General features: G+C 33.7%; 1 protein-coding gene across 1 annotated transcript; it reads right to left on the bottom strand.

Annotated features, from left to right (window-relative positions):
- Positions 1 to 5961: 5961 nt before the first annotated feature.
- LOC7494950 (GATA transcription factor 8) lies at positions 5962 to 9590 on the bottom strand. The gene is made up of 4 exons (XM_002311052.4): positions 9350 to 9590; positions 8541 to 8616; positions 7859 to 8151; positions 5962 to 7180 (listed from the first exon to the last, which is right to left on the bottom strand). The coding sequence occupies exons 3-4, from the start codon at positions 8111 to 8113 to the stop codon at positions 6371 to 6373; spliced, it is 1065 nt and encodes a 354-aa protein (XP_002311088.1). The 5' UTR covers positions 8114 to 8151; positions 8541 to 8616; positions 9350 to 9590; the 3' UTR covers positions 5962 to 6370.
- Between the last annotated feature and the right edge of the window lie 12807 nt (positions 9591 to 22397).

Genomic DNA, 22397 nt, shown 5'->3' with positions numbered 1-22397 from the left:
AAGACCAAATATTGAACCGTACGTGTAAAGAATTTCAATCGCGGGAGCGATTTATAATACGGCACGTGTCGTAGTTTGTCACGGAGCGGGCCCTTGTTCTGTGTGCATCTCGTCAGTGATGGGACTTGACGCGTGGGGCCCAGAAAGTAACGGGTCCCATGCCCGAATCTCTGTCGTTACTTCTGGGACTAGTGAAAGTCTTATTACAGCTTTGTCGGAGACTTTGTTGCTTTGCATGACTTTTGATTTTTTTTTTTCACTATTTTATTTTCTTGATACAGTATTTTTTATCGACCTACGTGTATATCATCTGTCTTCCTCTTCCCCGTCAAATCAACCCAGTAATTTGTTGATTTCAACCTGCTTCGAAGTTTTACTTCAAAATAATTTTTTTTATTAAAATCACTTTGGTTCAAATTATTCGAGGTTTTTTTTAAAAAAATAAAATCAAAATTTCAATAAATCCGCTCAACACAGAGACAATTTTGACTTGCCAATTTTTACGAGAAAAGTGTATGAAATTGGGATGTAAGATGTTTTTTATAGTTAATTTTCATTTAAAAATATATTAAAATATTTTTATAATTTTTATTTTTATTTTTAATATTAATATATTAAAACCTTCAGAAAAATATTTTAAAAAATATTAATTTAATAGTTTTTCAAGGAATAATACAAAGTTTTTTCAACACAACTCACAAATATGGTGTCTTTATCTATTTTTATAAAGATAAATTGAATTATACTTACTGTGAAATATTTGCATTTTTTTCTTTTATAGATGGTGACCGATCCTTGCCATAATATAGTAATGTGGCTGAGAATATGAAAAATATTAATTTGATATTTTTAATATAATTTTATTTTCAATAACATTATCAAATATATACTCTGTCAAAATAATATTTTATGCTAAATTTTTTAAAAAGAAATGCATAAGAATTTTATCTACCACCGACTTGATAGGAGATTTGAATTTGTGAGAAACGAATTCCTCCAAAGAATCAAGGAAACCACTTGAGCTCTTTATGATCAACTAGAAACATACACACACTACTAAAAAATGTAGTAATTGGCAACTAACTACTCCGTTCATACACATAAATTTAAATTCTCAATCAGAGAATCAGGGTCAATAAATCGACGGCGTGATTATATAGAGGGAAGAACGTTGATGCCCGTAGGAAAGTTTCTTCCTAACCATCTCGGCAGCTTGGTGCATCAAAAGTTGCATGATTATGCACAAGACACGGTGTGACCAAGAAGAGTCATGATAAGGTGGTTCACTAGAGCCACAACCCATATAAATATCATCACCATTGTTTCCATGTTGTTCCTGCCCAACCGAACACTCAGATGACCCGGAACCATTCAATTGTCTCATCATTACAATATATTCGTATATATCACTCGTATTTCTTTTCACTAATTTTAGTCTTCTACCTAGTTGTCCGCTCATTATTTCATTCATGGCCCAGCATGATTATACTTTGGACCGTATTCGATTGACTTCTTCAACAAAAATATATCCCCAGTGGGAAATTATCACCGTGGAATCAAAATGTATCTCTGGTTATCACGATCTTCTTTAATATCGAGGGATTTCTTAATATATATCCTGCTATATATACATGTACGTTTAGATTTAAGCTTAGTGAAATTGGATAATTATTTTTTGGTGTGGATGAAGTATTGAGATGAAAAAACATTGATTAAATGGGGTTATGACAAGTGGAGGTGCGAGCCAATCTAACATGACAGTGGCAAAGAGAAAATATATGTAGAGAAGACGGTTGATCAAGAGGAGGGTGTGCATGGATGGGAAGGTTTCGAAGACCACACAACCTTGTTTTATCTAGAGAGATCTTGCACGAGGTTCTTAGCAAAAGACTACCACTAGTTTGTAACTTAGATTGGAGTCTTTGCATGTGACAAAATCCCTTTATATATATATATACGTGTGCAGATGAAATAAAGAGGGGAGGTCACATGTTTTGGATAAATTTGATTATGTATTGTTAGGGTTTAAGGATGATGAGTTTTGTTGTGCACGGATGGTGTATTTAGCAGTAGGTCAAACTAAGCTATTTCTTTACACTTTGGATAATCTACAATGGATGTCGAAGAAACCTCTGCTTGGTGTTCAAGTTCAAGCGTGATTGGAACTTGTCTGACGCTTGCAGCAGTTGGGTGGGTATCCGTCGAGGCTTTGGTGGAGAAGGTGTAGGAAGATCGTAACTATCTAGTTTTACTTTGATTGGATTCAAGCGAAGATGGAGTTTATTGTGACGTGTTTAGAATCAAATAGAAATTGTTGGTACACCTAGCTAGTCGTAGCTCTCTTTTTTTTAGTGGTCACGTGACCACACATGTGACTCCGATTGAAAAAGCCATTTCTTTAGATATGTTACCTGCTTTTTAGATCGTTAATAATAATAGAATGGTCGTAATTATTTTTTTAAAAAAAAATTGTTTAAAAATAATATATATTTTTAAATTTTTTAATTATTTTTGACATAACACATCAAAACGATCTAAAAATATATATATAAATTAATTTTAAATAAAAAATTATTTTTTTTAACGAACAACATGAATTTTAGTGTTTTTTTTTTCTCGTTTCAATTTATCATTGTCTTTTGTTAACCCTCTATAAAAATATTTATTGTGATGTTTGAGACGTTTCAAGGTTTTCCAACAATATAGAAGGAGTGTCGCCCCCTTGCAAATTAAAACCCATCCATGAAATATGCGACAAAAGCACCATATGCAGCATCTTAACAAGGACAGCGCCCAAGAAAAAAAGGGATCTGCGGGCTAAACAACAATCATGGGCAAGGATTTATCTGTTCATGTGAAAGCATGACATTTTTGTGAAGATTCCATTTCACAGATTCGACATTTGTTTTAAATCAGACCCCTTGATGTTCCTAGGCATCGAGCTAGAGTCAAACTCATTACAAATTTTAATGATACCAAGTCTAAACTATGACATCAACACACCTTCCTTATACTTTCCATCTTCATTCCATTATCAGCAGCTGTCTTGTATGGTATTGGAAAAAAAACAACAATTAGATTAGATGGTAGAACAAGCAAGCCTTTCCATTAGGCCGAACAACCAATCGATTAGGTTTTGACAAAAACCACCACGATGTACAGCACTGGGCAGTGGTTGCTGTTTGGCCAGACAAGCAATTATCAATTGTGAATGGTATGGTAAAAATGGAAATTCTATTGGGCCGATGAACTCAGACGGCAGTGGGACACACAGAATGAGCAGATGGGAAGCACCCAACATATTAAAGTTGTCTCCGTTCTTCCTTCATCAATCCAGTTACGTCCTCCCAATGAAGGTTTGCCATGTAGTGTTGACCTGGGAGGGACTGCAATTTTTGTGACGGGATGTGGAGTTTGTGTCTTGTAGCATGTGAGGGGCAACAAAGATTTGCTATACAATACAGTGAAGTAGGGCATACACGCATTCAATTTGCACTATTAATTTATTATGGGCTGTCTCAGCATTGATTACTACACGTTGATGACACACAAGCGGAGGCAGCTGATACGCCGCCACGGTGGCCGCAGGCGGCGGGATTGCGGGTGTGCTTGCTTTCAGCTTAAATTCTCACCTCTAGGGTCAGCTAGTTGTGATTTAATGAGAGTATTAATTATATAAAACCCGGCAGAGTTAACAAATGCAGCCCAAGACAAAGCTATTAATGAAACTTAATTAGTTGTCGTGGGGAAAATGAGATAACATGAAGACTTTTTCGATAATCGTTTGGTTAGTGCCAAAAACCATGGATAAAAATCAATGAAAATGAACCGAAATCCTATCAGTGAACCAGCTATGAAGGAGTTGCTACTCGGCTCCATCAACACAGACTCATTGATGTGATGCTGAAGATGTAGCTGCATCTAAGCTTTGCACAAGTACACAAGTTTGATAAATTTCTGATTGGGCTCCGCCTGGCCTTTCTTGTCGCCGCCTCTATGCTAATCCTCGTCCGATTTCAGGTCCAAATGTCCTTGGACCACATCTATTATCTACACACACTAGTTTAGCATACATATAATCAAAGTCCAAGCAATGCAAAGCTATTCACAGCTCGGCTCATTTTGTTTTGTGGGCTTAACCTTAATTCAAATATTTCGTGTTTCATTAATGAAGTCCAACTACATTATCCATTCCCTCGGTTCCCTCCCAAAAGCAGCCCTCATCTTATTTGTAAAGCCATCGAGGTGTCCAAAGTCCAAGTACCCTGGAAAAGTATTTCAACTAGTTCTATTTTGTTGAGGTCACAGGTTTTTTTTTCTTTTCTTGATTAGTATTATCTTGTTAGGATCACAGGTTTCTCGCCTTCATTTCAGCGAGAATGATATAAATTCTGGTTAAACCTGGTTGATTTAATGAGTTGATTTGCAGAACCTGGTTTGAGTTGGGTTTTGAGATACGAGTTTTCGAAATGAACTTGCAAGAAAAATCGAATAAGAGATTAGTCTGGGATGGTAACAATAAAAACTCTTTTCCTTGCATATATGTCCATGAAACCACGGGATTGGCCCCAAATTAGGTTGCCAAGGCTTTTCAATCTGGTGATAAAATAGACAAAGTTGTTGCTCGTGGTGTGTTGTCTTTCTTGTGAATGGCACCATCCAGCTGTTTTTATTATCAAAGCATGAACATAAAGCATGTCTATGAATGAAAGAATGCCATACCTTATGATTAAAATGTTGAATCAAACTTTAAACTTGTGAAAGCAAACTGGAATGATTGATTTAATCAATTTGTTGTTTTTCTTGCATTAGTAATTATTCTTAATAATGACTTTCTTTGGTAGTGTTGGGTCAGATTAAGACGTGTCGCCAAATGCCCTGTTAACAACCTAATGCAGGACCATGATTACATAGCTAAAGTTTAAGCAAACCAAGTCTTGTGCTAAATTATTTCTTGCCCAAGCTACTTGTCTTTCCCATATCGTCACCACCTACCTAGTAGCAGGTCTGGAGCTTGATTTCTTTAATAATACTACCCCTGAGCATGAGCTCCAATTTGTCTTGGAATTGGTTTTTACTCAAATTATGTTGTGTTGGGCACGATGGCTTGTTTGGCCACATCGGCAAACAGAAGCAAGGTATAATTTCATGTGAGCGTTCTGTTGCCACCTCGCTAGCTTTCCCTTGTTCAGGCTCGACAAGATGAATCTGCATCACCTTGTTCCACGATTTCATGTTCTCAGTTGAGGCCATTGTTTCATATCAAGTGAGAACGTGGCTATATTCTGATTTCTGAACTTGCAGTGTGGTCTGAGCAGTGTGATAAGGCATTGCTACCAACACGTCTCTAGGCCAGGCTATTTGATTCCCATCCATGTAGATGGATTGGTTCATCGACATCCCCTCACGGATGCTGATGACTGTATCAAGGATGGGCAGTTCTTGTCTTCAATGGTGTCAGAACCTTTTCTCCATCCCGTCTAACACCTAAATCATTATGACATCCGATGAAATCAACAGCACAAAGTCGAATTTCCTTCTCATGATTATAAGGTAATTCACTAAAGATTTTGATCAGATTTTCAACCCGGCAGATCACTAGAGAACATATCCATCATTTGTTCAATTCCCTAGTTTGAGGGTCCAAGCCGATGATTCGTGCAGACTTCAAAGTGGTCTGACAGAATTAGCCGATCTTCCAAATTCTCCACAGTAATGCTTTCAATTCATGGAGCAGCAAGCACTAAATTGTGTCTTGATCCATGGATTTGTACAAGGAGCTCCATGGCCATGGATCATTGAATCCCCTGCATTTTTTGATGTGATTCTCTAATCCAGAAAACTGAGGACATTAAGGGATTAACAATATATTTAAAAAAACCCAAGCCTCGCAAGCCACATAGCTGAAATGGGGGGTAAAAAAAATTGAACAGCTTTGTGCACGGGAGAACAAGTCGACGATTGATGAAGCATTACAAAGTGCTAAAAATCCATTACTCGTCTCAGATTTTTTTACTAACACATTGAACTGCAAAAAGAATACCCATGGCAAAGGAAAAATAAAAAAGAATGCAAGGAAGAAACAAACAGACTCCCAATACCTACTTACCTTAATTAAGGACCTACCCTTGACTAAACCTAAAACTCTACTATCCCTTAAGCTTCCATTACGCACTAACCATTTTCTGAGTTCTGTCTTACAATGCTTCTCTACTGGCTAAAATTGTGGTCATCTAGTGCTTCTATTCACCGTTCCATCCCTGTACAAAAATCCAACGAAGAAAGAAATGAAATAACAGTAAACGAACAGAAAATAGGCAGCCATCAATTTGAAATGATCCAATTGGAACACTGTTCTCTACACCATCCCTTATATGTAATCCATTGCAGGGTTGCTCTTATTAGGAATCAACTCCGGCGGGTTGGCCACCATTGCAGCAGGTCTGCTGACAGTAATTTTCTCCCCAGACTTTGCTCTCATCTCAACAACTTTCTTATGGGAATTGGAATGCAGGGAAGGAACGAAGGTTGGACTAGCCGCGGGCCGGTACTCGGGGAAAAGCCGACCTGACTTGTAGCGAACACCACAAGCATTGCAAAGGGTTTTTGGTCCCATTGGCCCTGCTCTCCATTGTGGTGTCTTGGTTATCTCACAATGCATGCATTTTCTCACTGCTTGCTGTGGTGATGAGTTTTGGTTCATCTCCACGGGACCTAACGGAACAGTAAACTTAATTTTCTTCTTCTTCTTATGTTCTGGGTCAACATGGTTCGGTATCTTGATCACAAGTCTGGACTCAGCAAAGTTCTCAGAGTCCAAAGCGATCTTAGGTGGAACGAATGGCTGGGGAACCTCAGTGATTGACGAAGTGGGCGAAATGAGTTGCATTGCTGGACGAGGAGTGAATGTAGCAGGGCGAGGACGCTTGCTACGAGCACGCCCACGTTTGCCAGAAGCACCAACTTCAGGGCTACGCGGTGCAGTTTTCTCTCCTGAGCAGGAGCTACTGCTCTCAAGGACAGAAACTGGGCTGGAAGTCTGGAACTGGTACTGGTGATGTGGCGGCGATTCCTTGTTGTTGACGATTGTGGACTCCTCTTTCTTCATCGTCAGGCTTCCTCCAGAGAAGGAATCCTCCACAAAGTTTGATAGCCATTCCAGCTGAACAATATCTTCATACTGCAACACAAAATTCCATATTTTTAGATTTCAAAATTAAAAATTCTAAATTTTATACCATAATTAAACTATTCCATATGGAGTTTTCCAATTCAAAATCATCCATTTTTAAGTCAGCAAACATCGCTTCCAATTAAAGCCTAAAAATCCTAAATTAATACACAACTATTTAACATTATTATCCTAGTCAATGACAACTAAGAAATGTTTGACAACCTTAATCTTTTCATTAAACATAATTAATTATCCAACTACTAGTGATTATAACCTGAATCTTTCACTTGCTTAACACACAATTAATATGAATATATATTTTTTTTTTTTAAAAAAAAAGAAGATCAAACACTTTCTGCTTTTTTGGTGGGCCTATAAGGCTATATAACAACTTGCACATGATCATAATTCACTTTGAGTAAATCACATGACAGCCCACGTGATCCATAACTGAACCATTTTTTTTTAAGAAAAAAAGTCCAGCTTGTCGCCGACAATCCCACTAAATGACAAAAACACCCCTAAAAACCAAAATATTTTAAAATTCTAACACAAATTGACAGGCTGGCAATCGATGACATCAGCATCGAGAAAATACGACGGCTAACATTGAGCAAATGACAAAAAAAAAAAACACCAAATCATACAAAACTGCCGCGTGTAAATATAATTAAATGCACTCACAGGAACGGACAACTCGGCAGATAGGTCAGAGGCAGAACCCGGGAGCGAGTCGGACTGAGTCGACCAAATACCAGGAAACGAGTTATCATCGTTGTTCATGAAACAACTGGTATGGTTGTTTGTGGTGGTGCAGTCAGGTAAAGTAGCGTCGACATCATCAGAAGGGAATTCGAGGAGGTCGTCGATGTGCTCGAAAAAGCTTCCACAATCTATCTCGTCCATGAAATTACTAGTAGTATTTGTCTGTCCAATCATTTTCTCTTCTCCTCGCTTCTTTAACTTTTTATTCCTTCCTGAGAAATTATTTCAGGGGTGTGAGAAAATGAAAGGAGAATAGTAGTGGGCAAAACGTGATACTAATTATAAGTAGTGATTTGTATATGTATAGAAGTAACGTAATAATTAGGAGTGGTTTGTGGCGTTTTTTCTGTGGGTCTTTGAAAAGTTTCTCAAAAAATATAATAAAAATATTTTTAAAAAATTTTGTCTCTGTCTCACTGTCAATCAATTATGGATTTCTATGCCCAGCAACAGCGTATAATTCGTGTAGCGTAATTTAGCAAAAATGCTATACGTTTAGGTCAAAAAGAGACAGCTAATATTCCTGCTTTACTTTTCTTATTTGGAATTTTAGCAAGTGTAAAATTTGGAATCTAATTTGGGAAAGGAAAATTATAATTACCTTGACAGAAGAGAAGGGAATTCTTGGTAATTCGAATTTCTTGTTGGGGTTTTTGGGAGTTTGTAATTTTAAACACCTGCAGTAGAACAAAAAAAAATTAATTAATGCAATTCCGAGTGCTTAATTATTGTTCATGAAATGCATTTTAAAAAAAATGTCGTCAAGTTGTAGAAACAATTAATGGAATGAACCTTTCTCGAATTTGGGGAATTTGTTCAAGGAATTATTGCTATAATATTCATTTAATGCTAAATTTGATTGTTAACGAAACTGGGGAAAGTAAAACAGGAAACGGAATTTGGCTCTGAGATTGGGCTTTAGAGGGGAGAATGCGATGAACTTTCACGAATTCCGGAATTTTCCTTTCCCTTTCTTTTCTTTCTTTTCTTTGCTCCAGTTTCTCAGCAACCAGACAAGGTTGACATTCACCCAAATTAAACCTCTACTAATTTTAGTCACATAAACCATGCCGAAACTTGAAAAAATTATCGTTTCGAAAACAATTTCAAACTCGATTTGAGAAAAAAGAACCAAGGAATTGAGCTTAAAACCACTGAAAATGCAGAGTCAAACCAGAACCACCAATCAATTCCCGCCCAAAACCCAGAACAATGCTGAATTTCTGTTAAAGAAAGAAAATGTAATTCTGCGGACACTTGAAAATCAATTTCAAAAACAGTTTAAACAACCCAGTTAAGCTCTAAGCCATTATTAGTGGAAAGCGAAACCTCAACTTAAAACCCAAAAGAATCACTCAAATTATCTCAAACAAAGCAGAAGTAAACAACCCAAGATGAATACCACATTACCTTAGAGAAAGAGAGAGGACAGTGGGAGCGACGAGGAATGTGTGATATGTGTTTGAGTTTTAAAACGGAGAGAGGGAATGAAGAAGAGGGAGAGAGATTGAAGCTAAAAAAGAAAGGAAAAGAGGAGGAGAGTGGGTACTACTAATAGTGGGTAGTAGCTGAGTAGTGATTGAAGGAGAGGGAAGGAAAGGAAGAAGTAAAGGGCTACGGTAGGTGAGCCTCCACCTTCATGCTAGCTGTATTTTTTACTACTATCCCCCCCCCCCCCCCCCCTCCTTCTTCACTCTGTCTTGATGTTGAAGTCTTCCCTACCTCCTCTCTCTCCTGATTACCCACACGGGTCCCACCTCCCACCGCACCTCTTTTTTAAAAAAATTCCCTCTTTTTCCAATTTTTTTATAAAAAATATTTTAACTTCAACAGATTTATTTTATTGTTGGCGTTGATGGATATATAGCTAAATTGCTCAAAGGTGATTATTGGGTTGAAATCACGAAAGAAATAAAGCTGTTATTATCACACTCATGAAAAGTCCATTGACTGTGTTTTTCAAGATCCAAGTGCTAGGATGCTGTGGCGTTGATGGATATCTAGCTAAACTGCTGATATGATTTTCAGCACCCAGGCTAATTTTAATAAATTGCTCAGGAATATATCGATTTATTTTTATTTTCTTACAGCCTAGAGAATGGGACAGTTATTTTATTGTGAGGGTAAATTTGAACAATTCCACGTTAAAATTAAGTTGAATTATGAGCTTGTATGGTGATATTTCATCTAATATTGTGATATTTCAATAAAAAAAAAAATAGGCTGCCCTGAAAAAAAATAAAATTCAATGACACAATCAAAGCCTGCAATAACTCTAAATATGAAGTAACAAGATAGAGACTTAAAGTTATATAAAACCTTATTTAGATCAAGTTTTTAATTAAATTAAATAGACATGGAAAAAAAAATTACGATATATTTGGACCGATCAATTTCAATTAAATTAAAGTAAAATAACATGTTTTAATAGAAATATTCCGTGCTGAATTGATCCATTTACGTTCTAAAAATATTTTTAAAAATTTTGAAATTTTTTTATTTTTATTTTAAATTAATATTTTTAAATCATTTTAATATGTTAACGTTAAAAATATTTTTTAAAATAATATATATTATTTTAATATATTTTTAAATAAAAAATATTTTAAAAAACAATTACAATATAGATAAGAGAGTGATGTAGAATCGGTACGCTGCATTATGTTGAAAAAGAAAATTCCGCTATTGGATTTTGGAAACAAATGGGCTTTTCTTTTGTTTTGTTCTGTCTTCTCGGCTTACTGTTACTTTTTCTCTCATGCTTAACTTTGCCATGATGATGACCAGTCTGGTTTCTCTTGGGTTTCGGGAATATTTAGATTTTTTTATTTTTTTAAATATTTTTTATTTAAAAATAAATTAAAATAATATTATTTTATTTTAAAAATTATTCTTTTTTCTGAAGAATAATTTTTTTTTTACACACATGAAATATAAAATTATATAATTATTTATACCAGTGATACTTACAGATCTTCTCAGGGTTGGAAGCCCATTTTCACGTCGCTGAGATAAATTGAAACTGGAAAGGGATGAATATGTTAAACAAAAAAAAAATCTAGGCGAAATGTGCAATATTTGGTACTCATGCATTCGATAGTTACTACAACCCTGGGGACTGATTTGTAGTTATCTAATTTTAGAATTTAAAAAAAAAAAAAAAAGTACCGCGGTGGTCATTTATGTAGGACCGTGTTTTGGTGTGCTTTTTAAGGAAGTCAAATCCGATTTCACATGGGGCTGCTGCCTTTATAACTGCTAGTGTTTAAGTTTAAATAAGAAGGAAGAAAGGTCAATCTGTTTTCACGTGGTTCTGGTAATTTTGGATTCTTTATTTAAAATATGAAGTAATGCTGTTTAATCGTGTTTTATATATATAAATTAAATTTTATTTATATTTTTATATCGTTTTAATATTAATATACTAGTATAAAAAATAAATTTTGAAAAAATATATATGTTATTTTAATAAATTTTGAAGTAAAATATAATTTAAAAAACAATTTATAAACGGACGAAAAGCTTACCCAAACAGGAGCTTCTTTCCCAGTTTGGTCTCAACTAGAATCAGCAAATTAGTTGTTCAATTCTTTCTTCTCAGATGTACAATTCTAATTATTAAAACCATCGATTTCTTACCTTTATAGCTATACCTTTTCGTTGATGATATATTCAGGAAGTTGATTTGCCTTTTTTCTTGCATTTCAATTAATTAGTAGAAACATATTCAAGGCCAAATATTATATTCTGAATTCCTGGTTTTCAAAAACTAAGTTTCACATTATAAATGCTCCGATCAATTCATGTAAGAAAAAATTCAATGCTCAAGAGCCAGGACTTAATGCATGCTAGCTTGGCATTGCTTTAATTTTTGTGGTCGCGGTTTGAAAATATTGGTTTAAAAAAAGTTATAAATTATAGTTTTTTCACGATTGTTTTGGAACATAATTTTCAATGGGATATTTACAGAACCGTGATGTATTTTAATAACAAAATATTTTTAAAATTATAACTAAAATAAAATATAATTTCAACTACACCATCGTATTTTCGAGACAGGCCCTTAGTAATGGGAAAGGAAAAAAATTAGAAGTGTATATTCGTGCAACGTGCAAAGCGCAACGCATCTTGAAACAAGAACAGGCAAGACGGACGAGTTAACTGCTCCTTGATTCATTCCAATGTTGCAGCACAACACTCAACATTAATTGTACCGATCCGTTTTATATTCTCTTAACCATGTTTAATACGTTAGTATTTTAAAGCATATATGATTTTAATATCCAAACAACTCATGAATTTTTATTTTTTTTTGAATTCGAGAAAACCCCACCCAGTTGTTCTAAGCTCTTACAAAAGATGCATATACTGACTCGAACTCGAGACTTGCTATACAAATTTCAAGCCCTTTACCATCACGTTATATCATTTTCAATTAAAAATCTTCAATTAAAAATGAGAGGTGACCCCTTGGTATAAAATATGGTACGAGCTAGGTTAATTTTATTTCAGAATCTTATCGAAATTAATAACATTTTTTTGTTTAAATTAATTATAACCCAAGTCTTCAACAAAGTAAACTAATTCATAATCATGCTTCGCAGCAATGGGCTAAGTTTTCTTTCTGGCTTTTATAGCGTTCGGCGTGGGTGGTTGACACCTCTAGCTAGCTAGTGAAGCACAGGTGTCCTGAAAACGGGAAAGGCTTTACAAGCAATTAAAGGTAATAAATCCGGGATTTAATAATTACCAGAGGGCTGATTTTCATTAAGATGGAGAAGGGTTAATAAGAGTGACAGCACAGCAGAAACATGTTTTCTTCTGGGCTTATTAATACAAAACGAAGGGCTCACTCACACGACGTCGTCGTCTAGCTAACTTGAGGTTTACCCTTTGCATCGATGCCTTCCAGGACACTCCACGTACGCCCATCCCTCCTCAAAAGAATTCAATTCAATATCAAATGGAAGGGTCTTTCTTGTTCTCGTGCTGCAGCACCAGTACCCTTTTGCTTCCCTTTCTATTCTAACTAACTAACTTCGATTCCACTCTTTGAACCAACTTCCTTCCGAAAGACTTGTCTATCTTTGAACAAAAGTAAATTTGGTAGAACCCTTTTATATTTCAAGGCATAGCCACTCGCCACTGGTAATAATTAATTAGCCTCCTCGCATCACCAGTACTGAAACTGGAGCTGCTGCCACAATGAAACGAGGAGCTAGCTGGTGTGTCTGAAAACAATGGGAAAAGAGGCCGGAACGTGGTTTTTTCTTCTTTTTTTTTTTTATTGGACATTAATGACACGTATATGTAAAATACCAACCCTGAAGAGTATAGCTCACTGGTCAAGTTCTAAATTTATGTTTTAAAAATCACCCATTCGAGTCTCACAAACCTCAGGGCCACTGAAGACTTACATGGTTGTTAATTTCAGGGCCCGTGAGATTAGTCGAGATACACGCAAGCTGAACCAAACACTCGCGTTAATAAAAAAAATCTTAAAAAAAATAAATTAAATGAAAATAAATACACTGCTCGGATAGTGTTTAATTACATCTTGCCCTGGTTAAATAATGTAGGTGATTTATATAATAATGTTTGCAAAATGTAAATATCAACGTCTTTAATTTTATGTCGCTTTGGATCGCAAGTAGGACTTACCACGGTTAATCAATAACTTTAAATGGCACCGACGAAATACGAACAATCCATTACTTACAAATATATTATTTTCATCACTCGATTTGTCTGTTTTGCATTTCACCCGAACTTTTAAAAAGTCTTCCCAAACAATTCGTACATCTCAATCACCTAACAGCAACGTTTTTTCGGTGGGATTGAAGTTAACTGTGATATATTTTTTAAAATTTATTTTTAATATTAATATATTAAAATAATATAAAAATATAAAAAAATAATTTAAAATAAAAGGACAATTATTATTTTTTAAAAAATACTTTTAAAAAACAAAAACAACTCTATCATGAATGGCATGGCGTCGATCCATCCAATTTCACAATCGTATTGTCCATGTCACATAATTAAAAAATAAAAAATTATTCATAAATGCAAACAATAAAAAATCACCCCTCCCCAGCTCCCCTCCCCAATAATCGAGCATCCATCCATGTGTCGGCAAGGAAAGGAAAATTGACACTGTACAAAATAGCCTCGCATGCAGAAATAGCACATGCTTTTGTGCCCTAACTGGACAAGCATGCATTCAATTGAAAATTCAACAATGATCCATCGAAATATATATGCTCGTGGGTCAGACTGGTTAATTACACAACAGATCGGAGTCATTGCTGAGCTGATTAATGGCAAATCCCTCCGGACATGGGATCGGAATGTTTGACTACTAGGCATGTGCAAGTTAATTATCAATCGATCTGGGAAATATTTAGCTCGTGTGATTAGCTCTGAGTCGTGAGAGATTAAATGTGATAATCCAATAATTTAGAAATTCAAATGGATTTAAGCTTGATCGGTCACTTGATTTGTTTAAGATCTGTGTGATTTAAACTCTCGTCTCCTCTATAATATATGGTCATGTAGATGGTCGTTCTCTGTCATTAAAAATTAATCCCTCTGGTGTTAACATGTTGGTTGTCACATACACGTGGGGGTTGGATGCATGAAGTGACGTTGTAACCTTCCTAATTGTCATATGACTAAAGTACCCTTGCATGTGGCTATTATGGTCAATTGACAGCTCGTTGGGATGGCTGGTGACGTGGCTGTACCCGGCGAGATAAGCGGGGCGCGATGGCACGTGCATCGTGCGTGCATGCAAGTAAGAGGCCATGTTCTTCGTGGGACCCATCTTAGCTAGGACGTTCAAAGTAAGAGGAGGAATATAAGTCCACGCGCTGAGCAGACGTGGCACAGGAAATCAGATTACCGTGTGCCCGTGGGATCCACACAGCGAATCGAAACCTGCTCAGTGCCAGCCGGGTAGTGCAGAGTGTAACGGAACTGGATTACTGTAACCTTGATGCTGGGAGTCACGTGCCTTGTGTGGGGATTTGTGCGTAAATAGTTTATTCCAGCTTGGACTGCTTATTGGTTGCCACGTTTTCGGGTTGATTTTTGTGGGACGAAAGTGTCCTAGGGGAATTGTTTTTATTACCTTTCTGGGTCGTGTGATCAAGAATTTTGAAGGTTTTGTGCATCATGACCACAGTTGTTGTGTGGGGCCCCCAAACGCACAGCCGTACAAATGGTATCATGGAGTACAGTCCAGAAACCAGCAAGCAATCCACCGTGGGAGAATCGCAGCCGAAGTTTGATAGAAGCCTGTGTTTTCTTTGAAGGATCCAAGCAACAGTCGGGGTGATTATTTTTTATTTGATTTAATTTTTATAAAAAAATAATTAAATTGGTTTTTTTTATAAAATCACATTGAATTGAAACTGGTTCAAACTAATTGGTTCTGATTTGATTTAGTTTGGCTTGATTTTTCTAGTTTGACTCGGTTTTATGATTTTGTTCGGTTTTTTCAGGTTTGACTTAGTTTTTTTTCGGTTTTTTCTAATTTGGGTTCGGTTTGGTTTTTTCAGTTTCAGTCTTATAAAACCAAAATCGAACTATACCGATCAATTTTTTTAAAATTGTAATCGGTTTAACTAGTTTTTTTTTACAATTCGATTTTTTTTATTATTGTTTTTCTAGTTTTTTTCATTTAATTATTTTTCCGGTTTTTTTACTGATTCCTGGATAATAGCAAGTTCCATAAAAGAGAAAAATAGAAAAAGGAAGGGCAAGACCCACGGTTTACACTATACATACAACTAAAAGATTTGGAACCAGACAGGCTAATCATTTTTTTAAAAATAAAAATAAAAAAACTTTTTTTCAATTGAATTTTTCTAGGGTCTAAAAAAATGAGATTAGACTTAATATTATGAAGGAAATATCAAATTAAAATACAGGATAAAAATATAAAACGAGAAGAAAAAAAGTCTAATTTCAAATTATTGACAACTTTCATTTTATTTTAAAAGTTTATTTTTTGTTTATTTTTTAATTCATTACTTTATGAGAAAAAAAAGAAATTCACCTGAAAATAACAAAAAAATAATAATATCAGTTGAGTTATTTTTTAATGATTAAACTCATCATTTTTTATATCAACGAGTTTCATTTAAAAATTTGAGCTTGATAGTTGTGATTTTTTCTCTAAACATCTCTAGAAAAAAAATCAAGCTTGGTCTATACTCTTTAATTCAATTGGTTTTTGTTTTTTATGTGTTTCTAGAGTGTTTTAGGGTTATTAGGTGATTTGTATAGGATTTTGATAAGTTTTTATGTGATAATGACTTGATAATAGAATTTTCGGTCCAAAAAATACCTCCCTTGATTTTCTTGGTTACGTGCCACGAAATTGGGCAGACCCTTAGCATGTGATGCGTTGCCTCTATTTTTTTTTTAAAAAAGCCGGTAGTAGTTGGGCTTGCCTCAAGCCCACACACATGGACTTTTTTTTTTCTTGACCATTTGTGTATTTTTGATTTATTGAATATTTTTTCAATTTCATCCTTCAGAGTTGAGCTTTTATTGATTTTATTATTATTTTTTTGTTCAGATTTATTCTTTAATATATGATTAATTTTAAATATTTTTTACTTTATAATAAAATATAAAAAATAATTAAACTCAATGGAGTTCATGATCCATGCCACAGACCTGGCTTGCCAACCCGGGTTAACATTGGTTCTCTCTCTCTCTCTAGATCTCTCGAGTTGACAAGGTCACGATTTAATTTAAAATCCGAGTTAACAATGAATTGAGGCAGGAGCTTTCAAGTTTCTTCAACTTAAATATTAATTATTTCTCTTTTTATATCAATTTATATGGTCCAATCTATAGCTTAGCACTTGAAGTAACCTAGTTTGATAATGTAATCCTATAGCTATATATTTTCTAAACTGTGAGTAGTGCTTAAGCTTCTGCTAGCAATTAAGGTCTCATGTCGGGATAAATTAACAGGTCGAGGGACCAAATCCTGTAAAAGGAAAAGAAATGTTTGGTCTATTCATGTATATTAATTAAAATCGCAATCGAGCCAGCATGAAAGATCTTCGATATTCAATGCGATGGCAAGGTATAACTGAACTTACATGAATACTTTCAAGGATATTTTTTATTTGTTAATGAAAGAAATAAAAGAAAAAAAGCATCCCTGGAGATTCAAGCAACTTTTCTCAATCACAAATATCCTCTCAAATCCTTAAAATAAATGCTGGTGCAGGGACTTAACATGGGCTAGGGCGTAGTCGCTCCTTCCCTTGTACTGCCTCTTTCACTAGTTTTAAACAAGTCAGTGTACCTGGGGATCGAGTACCTCTCACCTACGGAAACGAAAGCAGTACCTGGTCCCACGATCACCAATCATAATCATTCAGTGCCCCCGTTTGGAATACGTGGCTTTTAAATGATTAATAATATTTTTCAAGAAGTTATAATTTATATTTCTTTAAAAACCACAACCACAGATTTGGCGCTCATGGTTCCCCGACAAAATTCCTCTCCTTTCCTTGACATACATGAAATTCCCATATAACCCCAGGATTTCAGTGGCTTTGTGATAAAAACTGCAAACGAACGAAAGGTAGTCTTCCGGTAATAAATCTGGCGTGTCGGTGCCGACACTCAATGGCACCGACAGAATTACCGGGTGCAACAGGGGATACGGTCTTGACATGGGAAGTGCTCGCTGGCTTGTATATTTGTTTTTATGTTTTAAAAATATTTTTTAAAAATTTAAATTTTTTTATAAGTTAATATTTTTTTAGTGTTTTTAGATTATTTTAATATGTTGATATCAAAAATAATTTTTAAAAAATAAAAAAAATTATTTTAATATATTTTTAAATAAAAAATATTTTTAAAAAATATATAACCACAAGGTTTGAATGAAACAGACAAAATACATGATGCCATTTAACGCGTCGGTAGCGTTAAATTTTGACTCCTGTGAGTCTGTACAGAGCCTTTAACGGTTTTCCCTCGCTTCCCTGATTTTCGACCGTTTGACATTTAAATTTGTTCATCTGCTTTAAATCTTGAAGTGATTTTTTTTTTAATTGATTGCTTTGGTTAATTCTTATAGATTTTATAAACATGGAAGCAGAGAAAAGAAAATTTTATATCCAACCGACAAAAGATCATAAGAATATTTCTCTTTCTTGAAAATTATTTTTTTAAACTTACTTTTTTTTATTACTCTCCTTTTCTTATATTTATTTCTCGTGTACTATAAATAGTGGCAGTTGCACCTGAGACACCGTATAATTCCTCATTACAATTATTATTATTATTAAGAGTTATAATTAAAAAAAAAACGTTTCATGAATATATCAACATGCATGATAATTTATCTAAAATGTGACGGGAAAGGAAAAAGTTTCTGGGACCTTTTTCCAAAATTTCAAAGCATAAGATATTCAGATATAATTTTAATTTTAAAAAAAATAATTTGAAAACCAGATGTAAAATGCTACAAGATGAAGTTTTTTTCTTAAAAAAAAACCTTCAAAATTTACTCGACATAAAAACATTTCAATAATGACATATTATTAATCATTTTTACGACCTCAATTGCTAATTAAAAACGGCAGCTATAGTACCAAATGACCTCTTAGACTGCTTGACGTTTTGAATTAGGTTTTTTGGAGCCCAGTGTTTATTAGCTAGTGTTTGATAGAAGCTGTGTGGCAAGCATGTAGTGGTGTTCAAGCGCCACCATTGCAGCCGGAGTCCAAGTTGCGCTGTTCATGCAAAGTCGCCAGCAATAGACTCAGCAGCACATGCCAGAAAACAAGACGCCCTTGTGCTCAAAATTCAAATTGTTAGCGAAGCTCCCATCACATGACAGCAACACTCAACGAGTATGTTGTCAAAGAAATCTTAAAATTTGAACATTCAAATTAAGCCTTGAAGACAAGAGGCTCTAAATAAATAAAGTATCGACAAAATACGCGCTAGCCATGGATTTTTTGTACGTCTAGCGTAGGCATCATCAGGCAAAATTGTCGTCATACAATACAGAGCAGGGGATTCTATCGAAAATTAATACTAGCATAACGTGCAATAATTTATAGATCAGACGACATGCTGTCATGTAACCACTGTGCTGCTGGATTGCAGAGAAGACGTACGTAGAAGGCAGCATGTGATGGTGCCACGTGGTTGCATGTTTATTATAATCATGAAAAATAATATCGTGATGGTGATGTAGAAAATAATGCTTGTATATTTTGGGTCATCACCCGTCACAGGCGCCGGGAACAGGGACAATGTATTGAATGTGATGATAATGTGTGAGATTTTTTATACAAGAAAAAGAAATACTATAAAAAACACGATTTAGGTTTGTTAATTAATTATATAAACTGCAAGGGCTCGAATTTAATGAAATTAGGAAAATGTGTTTCTTGAAAATTCATTCGTTCATATTCCATATTCATATTCATTTAGAATATGTGAAAATTGTTTTTTAAATACCTTAAAAAATTAAAAAGAAAGCTAACTTATTTACAAAAATGGACATATATACCTATAGGATACGGATTCTGTGTCACCATAAAATACAATATAAGTTTCCTCTCTTGCATAAATATATTGATCAATTAGTATCGTGCGTGTACGTAATAATACTACTTTGAACTGCATGTTTTTTTTATATTATTATTAATACGAGTCCTTTTGATTTTTTTTTAAATTATAATTTTGATTAACTTGTTGATTTATAATCTCATTGACTTAATCCACTATTCAAGTCTAAAATAATTTTTTTGGTTAAAAAATAATTTTTTTTTATATTTTGAATCGTTTTGATGTGCTGATCTTAAAAATAATTTTTTAAAATAAAAAAAATATTATTTTAATACATTTCAGCACAAAAAACACTTTAAAAAACAATCACAATTATATTTTTAAACAGAAACTTAATATAAATCCTGTGATGATATTAGAGTATTTTAGGATTTTCCTAACCTAACGTCACATACAATGATAACATCTATTATAACATACTAGAGCGCACACAAAAAAAAAAAAAAAAAAAAACAGTTAAAAAAAACTATAAAACATGTTTGAACGTGATCACGTGCCATGTGAGTGCATCAAATCTAATGGTACTACGTGGGGACAATGTTAGAGAACTAGATTTTGGAGGGAGGTGGTGAAATGGCAAAGTTGCCCGTAAGGTGAAGTGATTTTAGTAAGTTTTGTGAGGGTATTTAGGGCAAGTTCGGAAATGGGTCGGGGTTTCAATCAAAGGCACAGATCCATTCCAAGAGCCAAGTTGAGAGAGTGGCATCCCACACCTCTTTAAAACCTTCGGGAGACAAATTAAAATACAGGAGGAAGCAATGTATCTTATCCCATGCAATAAAAGCATGTGACATTGTTATGCAAAAGTACAAGTGTTTTAATACCTTTTTTTTTTTACACTGTACTAGATAGCTTCCATCACTGTCCAATGTGATTATTTTCACTAACCGTTGTAAATATATATTTTTTAAAAAATTAAAGGTTTTACATCATAGAAAAAGAATAAAAAAAATCTCGACAGTGAATTCATAGGAATTTAAATGATGAAAGATAGAATCAAGAAAAAAAAATCAATGAACAAATGAAAAAAAAATATCAGCAAACTCAGTTGATGAAATTAAAAAAAATCAAGATTATGAATCCAATGATGAAATAAAAAATAAATTAAAATTTGATAAAAATATCAAAAATAAAAATTTTAAACCAAAACATTGAGGGCCGAAAACTAAATACCATAAAATATTGAATTGAAGGGCTAAATTGAAAATTACTAAGTCCACATATTCACAAAAAAATCCAAAACAAAAATAAAAATCAAGTGAGTAAGGGCCAAGTTTGAAAATAAAAATAAAAATAAAATAAAATCAAGATACACCATTTAATGCTTAAAATGCTTGACTTGATAAGTTGACTCGTAACTCAAGAAACCCAGGGCTTAGGCTAGCTTGGGTCTCAAAAGTAATATTTGGAACAAAACATAAAAAACATTAGGTGATTATATTTAATTCAAAAGTAAAAATCCTTATAAAATAAATAAATTGAACAAAGCCTGAAAAAATAAACTCTAGGAAACACGTGTTTTTTTATTAAAAAGCTTTCAAGGGTATCATTGTTTTTTAACTGTGCAAATAAAATTGAAAATACATAAAATCTTATTGACAAAAAATCTATTTTCTTAGCTTTTAAGGGTGACGAAGTAATCTCATTGCATATAAAAAAACATAAATTTACTAAATTATCACCATCAATTGGCAAATAATATTTGATCCCTTGAAAAAGATAACTTTACCCTCATAACCAAGATAGTTATTCAGTGCATTGAAGGATAAACTGATTAATACATTACTTGATTCCACAATGTTTATTCTCACATGTTAGAGAAAAATGCTAAGCTCTTTTAGTGTCTTTTTGTAATTTATCTTTTTTTTTTCTAGTTTGAATTTAAAAATGATTTTTATTAATTTATAATTCTCATATTGTCAAAATCCTTGTTATTATTTGATTACAATTCAAAACTATTTTATTTTATTTTTAATTTTTATTAGAATTTAATACAGAATATAACAGTATAAACAAGCTAAAAGTCTTTCAATCTTTTATCAGTGTCACAATTTCATATTGGAATCGTATACATTAATTGGCAGAAATGTAGAATCGTATTACTATTACATGAACTGAATGGATTATTACTATGAAAGTGAATGTTTATCATGAAATTCTCTTGTAATATGATATTTTTAAACTCAAAGATTAATTTATTCGGATTTTTTTTCTCAATCCGATTAGCCAGAAATGACATTCTCTTCCGTATTTCTTTTTCCTTTTTTTGATAATTTATCTGGTCTATTTTTGGAGTAAATTTATTTCCCTTGTTAATTGGTTTTATATATAATTACTGAATTTTGGTTCAACTTAATAGGTTGGCTAGAGAAATTTTAGATCCGGAGCTTAACTTGAATTGAATTTATAATTAAATTAGATAAGATATTGACCTGATCAAATTTATTCATTCAACCCGGCCATATTTATAATAACTCAGTTGATTCATTGAAACTTAATCTAAAATATCAAGGTTTATGTTTTATAAAATAAGAAAAAGATGCTGGTGTTTAAATAAAATTAGTTTATTAGTATTGATTTTTTAACTGTATGTGGGGTTGATTTGATAATCTAATAACATAAGGTAATTTTTAGATTAGTACCTAAATCGGGTGACAAGTAAGATTTTATACACATCATTTATACATATGATCTCCTCATTTGAATCCAAAACGATACAAGGGCTAATCTATCAGTATAAAGATATAAAAACACAAAATATATTTATTTATAGTATTTTTGGGGTTATAACAATTATTTTTTAAAATATTTTTTGTTTAGAAATATATCAAAATAATAT

The sequence above is a fragment of the Populus trichocarpa genome, chromosome 8 (assembly GCF_000002775.5).
Source record: "Populus trichocarpa isolate Nisqually-1 chromosome 8, P.trichocarpa_v4.1, whole genome shotgun sequence".
NCBI lineage: Eukaryota > Viridiplantae > Streptophyta > Magnoliopsida > Malpighiales > Salicaceae > Populus > Populus trichocarpa.
The sequence above is the reverse complement of the archived record's forward strand: the minus strand, read 5'-3'. Positions and strand labels throughout refer to the sequence as shown.

Coding starts and splice junctions, on each gene's coding strand:
- LOC7494950 (XM_002311052.4), bottom strand. CDS start 8,113: ATGATTGGACAGACAAATACTACTAGTAATTTCATGGACGAGATAGAT. Junction 7,181..7,858: donor CTGCCGAGTTGTCCGTTCCT/GTGAGTGCATTT, acceptor TTTGTGTTGCAG/TATGAAGATATTGTTCAGCT.